Source organism: Brienomyrus brachyistius, chromosome 9 (assembly GCF_023856365.1).
Source record: "Brienomyrus brachyistius isolate T26 chromosome 9, BBRACH_0.4, whole genome shotgun sequence".
Classification (NCBI taxonomy): Eukaryota; Metazoa; Chordata; class Actinopteri; order Osteoglossiformes; family Mormyridae; genus Brienomyrus; species Brienomyrus brachyistius.
The window spans coordinates 22,421,061-22,432,816 of NC_064541.1; the positions used below are offsets into that span (position 1 = coordinate 22,421,061).

Below are 11,756 nucleotides of genomic sequence, written 5' to 3' on the forward strand. Positions count from 1 at the left end.
GGACGAAGAGAAGGTAAAAACTACACAGCAACACCGGAGCTGTTTCTGTCCTCATGCCATCACCCCCATAAATAATTGACTTGTATCATCTGCTATGGCGCAGGCGTCCATCTTTACACCCTGCCTCACTTCTGCAAATACTATATTGTACAACCTCATTGTGATGCTCAGTATTACTGTTGGCACTTTATGTTTATTACTTGTCTTGTATTTAATCTGTATATGGCTTGTATGTTGGATATTGTCTCGAAATTATATGTTAAATGTCTGTATATTTTCTGTCTGTTGAAAGACATCATGGTCCGGAACCAAATTCTTTGTGTGTGTCAACATATTTGGCCAATAAATCTGATTCTGATGCTATTGTAATGATGGCCATGCCACTCCATTAAAAAAATGAAGGTGTATGCCACAAATAATGTAATTCATACATGTTAAAAACATCTATTAAGAAGATAGAATAAGATGTAAATATCACTAACGGCTGGAAAACGCATAACCGCGTGCATCGTTGGGAGCAGATAGAATTCGCTACTTCACCAAACTACATTTATGCAGCAGCTCCCCCTAGCGGCGGAAAGGTATGGCAGCTTTAGCTTAGTTGGAGTACAGTAAAATTAAAGGTACATGTGTATATGTGTACATGTGGATGTGGCTTCTTCTGGTGCTTCTAACATACATTTAACATACATCTTTTGGTGTATATAAATTGACTCACATCTAAAGTTGTTAGTATAATGGAAGTGGAAAAAAAACGAATACAGACGCTCCTCTAAAGATACGCTCCGAACTGCTGTTCGTAACTTGAAATCTTCATATGTTGTTATTCAACATCATTTAAGGGTATATGCAAGTACAAAGAACTAGGATGTCGGGAGTACGCACGCTACGCTGCTGCGCGGCGGGAGTAGCGGCCAGAAATCGTACTAGGTGGAATTGGCGTGCAGAAAAAAATTGAGCCCAAATGAACACAATTTGGACTTACAGTCCTCTTCGCTCGTATGTCTGAAAGTTCGTAAGTAGAGGAGCCTCTGTATTGCTCTGGGAAATTGGTGGCGTGTATGTTTAATGGATGGTACTCTTGTCTCACATCTAGGCTTGGGGGGCTGAAGTCCATTCCCACTTTGCCCGTCTGTCCTCCATGTTGGGTAAGGATCCTCCAGTCCTCCCACAACTGAGCAGAACAGTCGGGAAGATAGATGGATTTTTGTTGGAATACGGAAAGTATTTTGGCCTCACATTAACTCTTAAAATTTTGTCTCAAAGAATCATATCAGAAAAATATAACTGGAAAAAGATATTTAAAATCAATAGCTTGTCTCACTGACGCAAAGTACAAAAGGGTGGTCTGATTATAAAAACCCATTAGGGTGGGAGATTGTAGTTGACGTGGGCCAGACAGTAAAAAGAGAAACAACCTCAATGGCACACGATACTGACACTTCCATGACGTATTAGGTCGTGTCCTCAAATGTCACCCACTAAACTTAGGCCTTACATCAGCCCAGGTGCGTGTCTGTTCACCTTCTGCATGACATTAGCCCTGATACTGTGAAATGTTAATGCCATTCTCATGCTGTTGGACTGGCTTGGGCGTGCAGCTCAGCACTCCATTATTCCCCAAACACCTTTTGTTGCACTTGTCCATGACTGTATAGTTTTTACAAGGTTCTGGTTCTTTGTAGGTTGCACAGCTGTGGTTCCAGTACTGCATTCATCAGAAGCTCAGCCTAGCCACACTTATACCACAAAGGAGTTCACTGGGCATATCTGATGTTCTTTACTCATACATTGCTTTGGACAGAAACATCCAAGCAAAATTGGCTACGAGTTTGTCCATGTACATTAACACCCTTGGCTATCAAGTGTCTCTCCCCTTTATCAATTGACAGCTGTAGTTATCCCCGACTATACTCCTAAAATTAGTGACCGTCTAACAGCAGCTGCGAGTGCTTGTCCTTTAAACTCTCCAGCATACATGAAAGATCCCACAACTTAAGCCAGTCTGCACAATATCAGAAGCACGTCAGCATTAAACAATGTTTAACCCAGGGATAATACTGCATGGAGAGAGACAGGACTTTAAACAGGTTAAACATGCAACCTTCCATTCCAAGAACTCTCAAGCAGGACAGTTGCACACAATTCATCAAGTTCAAATTGCAGATCTGGCGGGTAAAGGGCACTTTTGACCATAGAATGAGGTACAAAGTATTACCGACACAGGAAATGTTTGAGGGAATTGAAGCAATTTTATTCTGCAGGATTAAACACAGCAGACTGATACTGTCACTGTTCCGGTTAGCCTCACACTGTAGGGACAGCATTGGTACAAAAAGTATTTGGTCTTTGTTTTTGCTGACCACATTGCAAGTCATCCAGATGGAGGGAAAGGCCATGTGACCGATAAGGTTCTACTCCTTGGAAGCCATGTGAGCCATGAGGTCAATGACACGGTTGCTGTAGCCAAACTCATTATCATACCTGCAAAGACCAAAACAAAAAATACAAAGTTAAACAAATTACTAGCCATCAAGACACTAAATGCCAGACAGGACCAAGCCGTTAAGATGCGTCTCACATACCATGAGACCAGCTTGACGAAGTGGTCATTGAGCGCAATACCAGCACCGGCATCAAAGATGGAAGAACGGCTGTCCCCATTGAAGTCAGTGGACACCACCTGGAACAGGAATCTATTAGGAATCACTAAAATCTTAAGGCTCATCTTCACAACTGGGTGTTTTACTGGTGCAGCACCAAAAAATATAACATGGCAATGCATTGGTTAAAAGACCATGTTCTACTTGCCCATCAGCATTCACACCCCTACACACCTGATCCTCTGTGTATCCCAGAATGCCCTTCATGGGTCCCTCAGAGGCAGCCTTAACTGCCTTCTTGATGTCATCATATTTGGCCTGAGGGGAGAAAAGGCAAGCTAAACACAAATCCTTAAAAAAAAAAAAATTTTTTTTTAAAAAGAACCTTGACCTACCGGCTTCTCCAGACGCACTGTAAGGTCAACCACCGACACGTTGGGGGTAGGTACACGGAACGCCATACCCGTCAGCTTCCTGTGACACGTACAGAATGTCAACGTCGACATACATAATTCATTTTGTGAAATCTAAGGCTGCAAAAAGGCTACTCGGTACTGGTACCAACCCGTTCAGCTCAGGGATGACCTTGCCCACAGCTTTGGCAGCCCCAGTAGATGCTGGAATGATGTTCTGGCCAGCACCTCGGCCATCTCTCCACAGCTTGCCAGAGGGCCCATCCACGGTCTTCTGAGTGGCTGTGATAGCGTGCACTGTGCTCTGCGAAAAGGCGAGTCAGTGCACTTAGGAAAGCATAACCCCTACACCTCAGTAAAGCCTCGAGTCTGAAGCCGACCCTCACCATGAGCCCTTCAACGATTGTGAAAGTGTCATTGATGACCTTGGCTAGCGGGGCCAGGCAGTTTGTTGTGCAGGAGGCATTGCTGTTGGAGAGAGAGCGTCAACCTTAATGCTCATGTACTGTGATCAGTCCAAGTGTGCAACAAGTTCACAGCAAACCATTTGTACAGAGAGGGGAGGGGTTACCTGACGACCTTGAGGGAGTTGTCGTACTTCTCATGATTGACACCCATCACAAACATGGGGGCGTCAGCACTGGGGGCTGAGATGATGACCCTCTTGGCACCTCCCTTCAGGTGAGCCTACAAAAAGACAGGCTGTTCGGGATTTGCTCAGGAGAGAGAGTGCAGACTACTCATGAGAGACTGACACTTACAGATGCCTTCTCTGTGGTGGTAAAGACTCCTGTGGACTCCACAACGTATTCTGCCCCGGCCTCACCCCATTTAATATTTGCAGGGTCACGCCTGAAATGATATGCAAGGTGATTCATCCACCCAAAAGCCAGCAAACACCAGGCTATCGACAGGCAAACCAGACACTCACTCGTGGAACACAGCGATCGCCTTTCCAGAGATGTAGAGCTTGCCACCCTCAGCTTTCACTTCTCCTTTGAAGTTCCCATGCGTAGAGTCATATTTGAACATGTACACCTGCAGAGTGGAGGACAGGCAGAGGATTATGTCACAGTAACAGATATGCATCTAATGAGTCATAGTACAAGACATAAGCTCAGTAGGATTCCAGCTTCACCATGTAGTCCAGGTCAATGAAGGGGTCATTGATGGCCACAATCTCGACCTTTCCAGACTGGAAAGCAGCACGGGTTACCAGGCGGCCAATACGACCAAATCTGCAATCAAAATCCAATGAATATGGACACTAGATTAGATTTGAGCAAACATTTGCTTCCCTTACCCAACAGATCAGTCAAGTCAAAAACAAGCAGCCACCCCTTATGTTCAAAAACCCCACTGAACCTATAATAGGCAAGATCAAGGGAAGACGCATAAATTTCAGGGTTCTCATATTCAACCACTAGATGGCACAAGAGCTCCGACAATCAGAATCAGCCAACATGGCTGAATACCCAAAGGACCAGTCATACAAAACCCAAGACAGCACAGACTACTGGAACGACTGCATAATCGTGTGGGGAACTGTTTCCACTGCACTGGCATACTAAATACAGCACTCCTTTCACAAGAGACTGGACTCTGAATGCCAACTGGGCATCAAGTTTGGCCGCATCCTTTCAGAAAAGCGGTTACGCTTACTTGTTTCCGAGAGCTTTAATAGAAGGTCACAATTAAAACAGAATTTGTCATCCTTAACTGTTGCCCCAGACTGACAAGGTGAGATGAGCTACTACAATGCTGACGCAAAAAGAAAGTGACGCACTACCCTCGACAAACTAGAGCTCACAGAAGAGCAAAGGTCAATGTGTGGCTCCATTTCAGAGCCCAAAGTTCAACAAAACAAGCAGCAAGTGCTTTTGGGACATTATGTGTTGCAAATTAAAACCTAGAACATCCTTAGCCTGCACAGAAGAAATACACTGTAGTCCAGAAAATAAAAAAAAAATAAAAAAAGCCTGGGGCAGATTTTAATTCAGCAACTAATTGACAATCAGGAGAAAAGGGGACATTCATCACTCCTTGTGACCACTTAAGCTTTAGGTATAGAAGGTCAAACCACCGCAAGTAGGGGAAAGGAGGGAGAGGGGGAAAAAATAAAAAATAAAAAACCATCCACTTCTGTGTTCGACATTTAACAGCGCCATAACAAGCAAAACAATAAGGCCAGCTTGAAAGGCTGGCAGGATAAAATTAGAGAAAGAAACGTGATCTCAGACGAAGAGGGAAGCGATGCATAAAAGATGTGTGGCGGCTAGTCACGTCCTCAAGCCTCTCGCAGCTTCCCAGCGCATGATGGGTGGGGACATGCCCATGTATTTCCTCTGACATTTAACCTTATCCTGTGATATTTCTAAAATTCACCAGGCAATCGATAAGAACTTCAGTCGCCTGTGCAGTGTTAGTGCAATTCGTCGTCGGCAACTTACCCGTTAACTCCAACTTTCACCATTTTGTCGGGTTTGGTCTAGTGCTCTGAAAAGATACACATTAGTCATTTCCTCCTTCATAGGGAGAGGACCGATACCTCACAAGGCAAAGTTAAGTAGGTAAGCACATGGCTCTGAATCCATACTAACACGTTTAAAGTCTCACGCATGCAAACAGGTTCATGCTAATACAGATAATCTATTAAGAGATATGCTGATCCATCACACAGCAGCAATAACTCTATACGGAGAAACTTCCCTTGTTGAGATATAAATCGCGCAACCTGATTTCGCAAAGCTAAATTAGGCAACTGCTCCAACAAATTAATTCGCATATAACAATCACACTATGCATTAGCTTATTAAAGGCGATCCTCGAGCAACCAAACGCAAAACAAACACTCGAGAGAAACGCAACTGCGTAACGTCGCCATTGAAAGCCCCATTGAAAGATCGCATAACGATCTACTTCTAAAAACATATTATAATATATATACACACACATATATATATATATATATATATATATATATATATAATATGGCAATCACAACCTCAAATAGTTACATTTTAGCTTTAAAATATCCGTATTTTAAAAATGGCAACAAATGTATGGCATTAGAAATACATAATGAAAGTTTCTAGCGTTAAGGTTCAGACTTACAATAAGACTGACACAATTAAATGCTATATTTTACCGATCAAGAAGCGCCTGCAGTCCTGCAATGTGAGTAGACCGGATCTGGCCGAGCTGGCATCTTTATTAGGCTGCTGGGACACGCCTCCTGACACCACGGGCTCGTAATGTCAAGGTCATCGCCATGATGGGGGAGGGAAGAAACCCAGGCTGTCGCTCCTGACGGTCTGCTAATCTTTTCTTTACGGTGCAGTCGTATAATGATCGTGTTTAGTTTAACATAGTATTTATTTTTGCATATCGTTATATGATGTATAGTTTAATATACGTTTCATTTAATACAAATCAAATCCTTCATATGGCACGGTTCAGTTACACGTACAAAGCAAACTTTTGCAACCTTCTTTTGCTCGGATGGATATTTTATTCGTTTTTATTAAAGCTCGCTGTAATGTTAAATAAAAGAAAATAAGAGGTTTATGCATTTCACAGGTAGGGTATAATAGTACATGTAATCCAATGTGTGTTTGTTAGTTGAATTATGGGGGAAAAGATTAGCGAAATATGAAGGAACGAAGTGATTGGCCAGGTTTTTTAATCTGTTGGATTTATTTCTCGCCGTTTAAAAAATACTTAAATATTAATAGATACACGAATGACAGGTTTTGTAAGGTAATTTTAAGTATGGGTGAAAATGGGTTTACTCTGTAGTTAAATTTTCAGATAAACGTCTTCTAATTGGCTGCAGACCTAACCTAATTATGTTGTCCCTCGTTAACTTTAAACGTTTTACTCTGTAAATGTATGTCAGTAACGTGTTTTATGTAAATTAAACTGAATAATGAAAAATGTAGTGTTGGTAAGATTGCTTAAATATTGAGTACCAAAGAACACGGGGTGCATGTAAAAAGATTTGGAGAAGTAGGCAGGCAAGTGTCTGACCTTCTCCCCAGCAGTGCACGGACAGCGAGAAGGATCACATCTCGGTCTTTTAGGGGGTGACATTTAACAGAAGGACCATGACCCCGTTTTCACCCTCTTGCTGTCCCCCTATTTCTGGTGTGCTAGTGGCCAGAATCAGCCTGAATCAGAACAGGCACGGCCACAACTTGCGCTGTCATTTAATGAAGTATATCAAAAATCTGTTAGGGGTTGCTCAGTGAATCGTGCATCCAGTTGTACTTAACTTGTAGAAGTGAAGGATTGCAACCCAATTGATTCTGGTGACGTTGTAATGGAATTGCGAAGCGTCTTTTCTGTAACTATTACAGCTCTGTAACTGTTATGCTGTTCACTGGTGTAACTTCTAAGATGCCCCCCCCTCATTCCCCGGATGCCCTGCATAAGCTTTCCGAGGTGAAGTAAAGGTCAAACTAAAAGTAACTCAGACAACCTTTTTAAACCATGTCAGTGGGTGCTCAGGGCTGATTCCTATATTCCCAAAATCCTCCGTTCCATGCATGTAGCATATGACAATTTCACTTTTACTGATTGGTCGTTAATCTTTTCAATTTGTTTGTTTTCAATTTGTCCTTTTTTACTATTAGATTATTTTAAAGATAGAAGTCTTTAAACCGATGACTACCAAATGTAGGTTTTTCGAGAAATATTATTAACTAAAGTTAGCAGCAGTGCTGTTTTTTTCACATTTTATGTCTTCTTTCCAAGATAATACATTTAAAATGTAAGGATTTGATTCTATATGTGAACAAATCTGAACAATATGCCATATAATCTTCCCATGGATAAAACATTCTTTGTGATCTTTTGTCAGAATTCCATTCATTTGTCCATCCATACATCCATCTTTCAACCGCATTCCTTGGCAATGATTATCAAGAGCCTGGAAACCTGTACCAGGCAGCATAGGGTAGCACAGGGCGCGAGTCGGGAGATGAGAATTGTCTATCGCAGGGCATATCTCTCTCTCTCTCACACACTCACACACACACAATGGGCATTTAAGAGATACCAGTTCAACTAAATACTGGTATTTCAGCTGTCGTGCTCAAGCAGGCACCTGGAGAACATTAAAAACTCCACATGCAGACTGAGCTGGGACCAGATTTGAACCTGGAGCCCGCAGCTGTGAAACGATTTGCTCTGAATGAACCACTCCTAAGGTGTTAATGGCTTATTGTGAGGGGTGAATTTACAAAGTAATGAGCTCAGATTTCTATACTTTCATTGAACAAACTTTAATTTACAGGCATTCAACTGATGACAAACGTTCAAAGAGAGCTTTATTTATTACATAAAAGAGAAACCTTTACATGTATGACAGCATATACTGGTAAACCTCAGTTCAGTCTTGTTCTTTACTGTTCATTTTTCCAAGCAAACGTAACTGCTTTTACATTAACATACCAAATGACACAATGTTTAAGTGACTTTTTCAGCAGCGAATGTAAACAAATAAGTAAACTATCTTTCAAGATTCAAAAGATTTTTAATGTGAATGGAATATACTTTCATGTACAATGATGAACGACAGCTATCTGTAATAGCAATACAGAATTACTGCAATTTACATAAAACAAATTTAACAGCAATAATTTAGGAAACATGAAGTATTTTTATATATCATTTAAGCCAAAATAAAAATATGCAAAAAAATTACAGATAGTGTCCACTACATTACAGAAATACAGATATTTTAACAGTTATTAGTATGATTACGTTGTGACACACAGAGTCTGCCTCCTGACCTTTTCTCTGTCCCAGGAGTATATCTGCTCAGCCTTGATCCAGTATTGGCCACGTAAATAACGACACTGAACACAGACTGCCCCTCATTCCCCATGCTGCCTGCATTCTCACTGCAGCTCCCGAAGGCAGAATCTCACCTCGGTCAGTTGCTAGCAGCCCAGGCCGCTCAGGGAGCCGATGCGATCCAGCTTCAAGCCGAAACAGCCCCGGTTCCAGCCCCTCTTTGCCCTGTCTGGCGGGGCCCTTTTCTGACTGGCTATAGCTCGCCGGAGGAGGTGGATCCAAGCGTTATCATTTTCAGCGGGAATTTCGATCCATTTAGGGTACTCTGTGACCTCTAACCCTGAATCGAAGAGCTGTGGCTCTTCCATTGGACTGCTCCCTATATTCTCAAGGTCGTCAAGGGTCATGAGGTCACTGTAGTGTGCAAGAAACTTTTCCATAAACTAAATGGTATAAAAAGGGGGAAAGAGAGTCAATAAATGGACGATACTCATGCAGTACATATAAATACCAAAGACAACCATAATCACAATTATGAAAATCACATTTCAGTGAGCAGTGCTTTAATCTCCTGTGGCTGTTATATATTAATGCTTTTTGCCTAACATATTGGGGTCCTCCCGTATGTCAAAACATGCGGTATGCTGCCCATCTACGTGCCTGCATTGCATCACTGGGGTCGTGAAGAGCACGACTCTCTGCGTGCTGCGCAGGAACTGCAAGGAGCAGGACTGCGAGGATGAAGGCTGAGGACATGCTGGACCAGGACCGTGGGGGGGGCAGGGGGATGCCAGAAAATAGCGGGTCTCTCTGTACAACTGAAAGACATTTACAGCATAACAATCCCAGTGACCCAGACTGTCACAGAAACTAACATAAAATCATATTCCCACCAGTAATTATTGCAAAAAAAATTCATTTGGCACTGCGGATATTAGTTATAGAAAAATAATTCATTTACATGAACAAATAACTATTACGTGGACATCTATAAGCTATAAAATCATATTCCCACCGGTAATTATTGCAAAAAAATTCATTTGGCACGGCTGATATTAGTTCTAAAAAAATAATTCATTCAGATGAACAAACCACTATTACGTGGACATCTATAAGCTCTATGTTAGTGAGAGAATGTTTTCTGACTGGGGTGTAGTGTGAATCGTTCATGCCTGACATTTCCCCAGCCGGTGTCCCCTCCCAGCTCCTTACCTGTCACCCACGGTGTACCTACAGAGCCACTCACCTTCCCTCGTTATGTTCCCCTGAGAATCCGCGATCTGGCAGCTGTTGTCTCTGTGTTTCACAGGCTGTATTCCATGCCTCCTTCCTCCTTCTCTCTCTCTCTCTCTCTCTATCTCGCTGCCTCACACACTCTTGGCACCCACTGAAAACCTCTCCTTCGGCGATGGTGTAAATGTTCCGTGGGTTTCGGTTCACTTTCTGTGCAGTTAGCTCCGTGTCTGTGTTCACTCTGAGGGAGGGAGCCCGTGTATATAGCAGCTGATCGCCCCCCTCCCCGCCGTCCGGCCCCCACACACTCTGCTTTCTGCACAAAGGGATGCTGCCGCAGCTGGGTACGATGTGCCACACGGCCAGAGGGGCCAGCAGTCACAGGTGGCTGTGGCGTTTCCCAGAACATGACATCATAAGATGGGCACAGACACCCACCAGGGTCAGGGCTTGGCCAGAACAACTCATGAAATGTCACCTTGGACCCCCCTTGGGTTGGCACTTTCAGTCTAAAGAAACTCACATCCCACACATCATTTATCTAGCGAGAGTGAGGGGTCCCCTTCACTAGATTTTGCCGAAGGTTGGCGGAGAGGCTCCCTGAATCTGCCAGGGTGTACATGACCCTCCGACACCCCTGGAGGTCGGCATCATGTCATTCACGCCTAGGTCACCCCACCACCCAATACCGCTACATCGCTCTTCGCTCCCTTTTCGCCATCCGTCTCCAGAAGGTGCACAAACGGTGCAGGCTGCCAAGCAACACAACGGTTCTGGCGTCATGCTTCCTGGGGCACAAGCACTGCACATATTGAACAATTACAGGAAGTAGTTTTTTTTTTTTTCACCAGTGATCTGGTAACATTGAGACAATTTTGAGACAGGCGTGGCAAGACTTGCTTGAGATACCCAGCGGCGGATTCATGATACACTTGAAAGCGGCATCTGGCAAGCTCCGACGACGACTCTGAGCCTAATGGTTACGCAGTAAAGATGGCGACCCGTCTGGTCCTGCTTCAAAGGCTCGACGTGTCAGAGCGACAATTGCTAGCTTCACACCGCTTGTAACAAAACTAGCTAAACACCATCTAGTTTTTCCTTTAATTTTAACTATTGGCACCGTCTGTACGGCCCATCCACACTCCTCCTGGTGAGTTACAGTCTGTCAGGGCCATCTGCTGTCCCAGCGCCCACTGCCTTCATGCCGTCCCAGCACTGCTCTCCGCACACGGCGTCCAACACAAACACCAACTATCGGTGGAGATGTCACACATGCCGGCTGGACATATTGCCAATGTCGTGTTTGTAAGAAAAAAAAAAAAAAAAAAAAGTTGGGTAAATGTCATGCACAAAGAAACGGGCATTTTTATAATTGCGCACTTGGCACGAGCTCTGTTTGTGCTACAGTGGACCATCTCCCCGATTCTCTGAGCAGCCTAACGAGAGGTTTTACAGTGACAGCTCCTGACATTGCTGGGACACAACGTGAGATCGTACTGACTCTCGACTCTGGTGGTGTGCGGGAAACATTTGGCGACAACAGCGGGCGATCCTTCAGCCGATCGCTGGTCAAACGACAACAGACAGAAAAGTAGACATTTTTCAATTTTATTATTTTTTTTTTATATAACTTGTTCACAAAGACAGGAGAGCAAATAATTGGCCTTCGCCATGCTTGCTGTCATTTATGAGACGGAGGGAGCGCAAG

The 11,756-nt window shown here is 43.5% G+C and overlaps 2 protein-coding genes across 2 annotated transcripts; both read right to left on the bottom strand.

Moving 5' to 3' along the window:
- Positions 1 to 2,232: 2,232 nt before the first annotated feature.
- Positions 2,233 to 6,275, bottom strand: gapdh (glyceraldehyde-3-phosphate dehydrogenase). The gene is made up of 12 exons (XM_049026002.1): positions 6,165 to 6,275; positions 5,467 to 5,512; positions 4,155 to 4,254; positions 3,948 to 4,054; positions 3,778 to 3,868; positions 3,588 to 3,703; positions 3,403 to 3,484; positions 3,169 to 3,320; positions 2,999 to 3,077; positions 2,838 to 2,921; positions 2,586 to 2,683; positions 2,233 to 2,484 (listed from the first exon to the last, which is right to left on the bottom strand). The coding sequence occupies exons 2-12, from the start codon at positions 5,487 to 5,489 to the stop codon at positions 2,415 to 2,417; spliced, it is 1,002 nt and encodes a 333-aa protein (XP_048881959.1). The 5' UTR covers positions 5,490 to 5,512; positions 6,165 to 6,275; the 3' UTR covers positions 2,233 to 2,414.
- Positions 6,276 to 8,285: 2,010 nt separating this feature from the next.
- wu:fj39g12 (C-type natriuretic peptide-like) lies at positions 8,286 to 10,373 on the bottom strand. The gene is made up of 3 exons (XM_049027101.1): positions 10,062 to 10,373; positions 9,476 to 9,633; positions 8,286 to 9,258 (listed from the first exon to the last, which is right to left on the bottom strand). Exons 2-3 carry the CDS (start codon positions 9,569 to 9,571, stop codon positions 8,962 to 8,964), a joined length of 393 nt encoding a protein of 130 aa, XP_048883058.1. The 5' UTR covers positions 9,572 to 9,633; positions 10,062 to 10,373; the 3' UTR covers positions 8,286 to 8,961.
- Positions 10,374 to 11,756: the final 1,383 nt, after the last annotated feature.

Bases quoted from the DNA above. Each gene is read 5' to 3' on its own strand.
- wu:fj39g12 (XM_049027101.1), bottom strand. From the start codon at position 9,571: ATGTCCTCAGCCTTCATCCTCGCAGTCCTGCTCCTTGCAGTTCCTGCG. The intron at 9,259-9,475 runs GCACGTAGATGG...TATACCATTTAG, and splicing joins ACCCCAGTGATGCAATGCAG to TTTATGGAAAAGTTTCTTGC.
- gapdh (XM_049026002.1), bottom strand. From the start codon at position 5,489: ATGGTGAAAGTTGGAGTTAACGG. The intron at 2,922-2,998 runs GTAGGTCAAGGT...TTCTCCCCTCAG, and splicing joins CAGTGCGTCTGGAGAAGCCG to GCCAAATATGATGACATCAA. The intron at 2,684-2,837 runs GTGTGTAGGGGT...TTCCTGTTCCAG, and splicing joins TGGGATACACAGAGGATCAG to GTGGTGTCCACTGACTTCAA.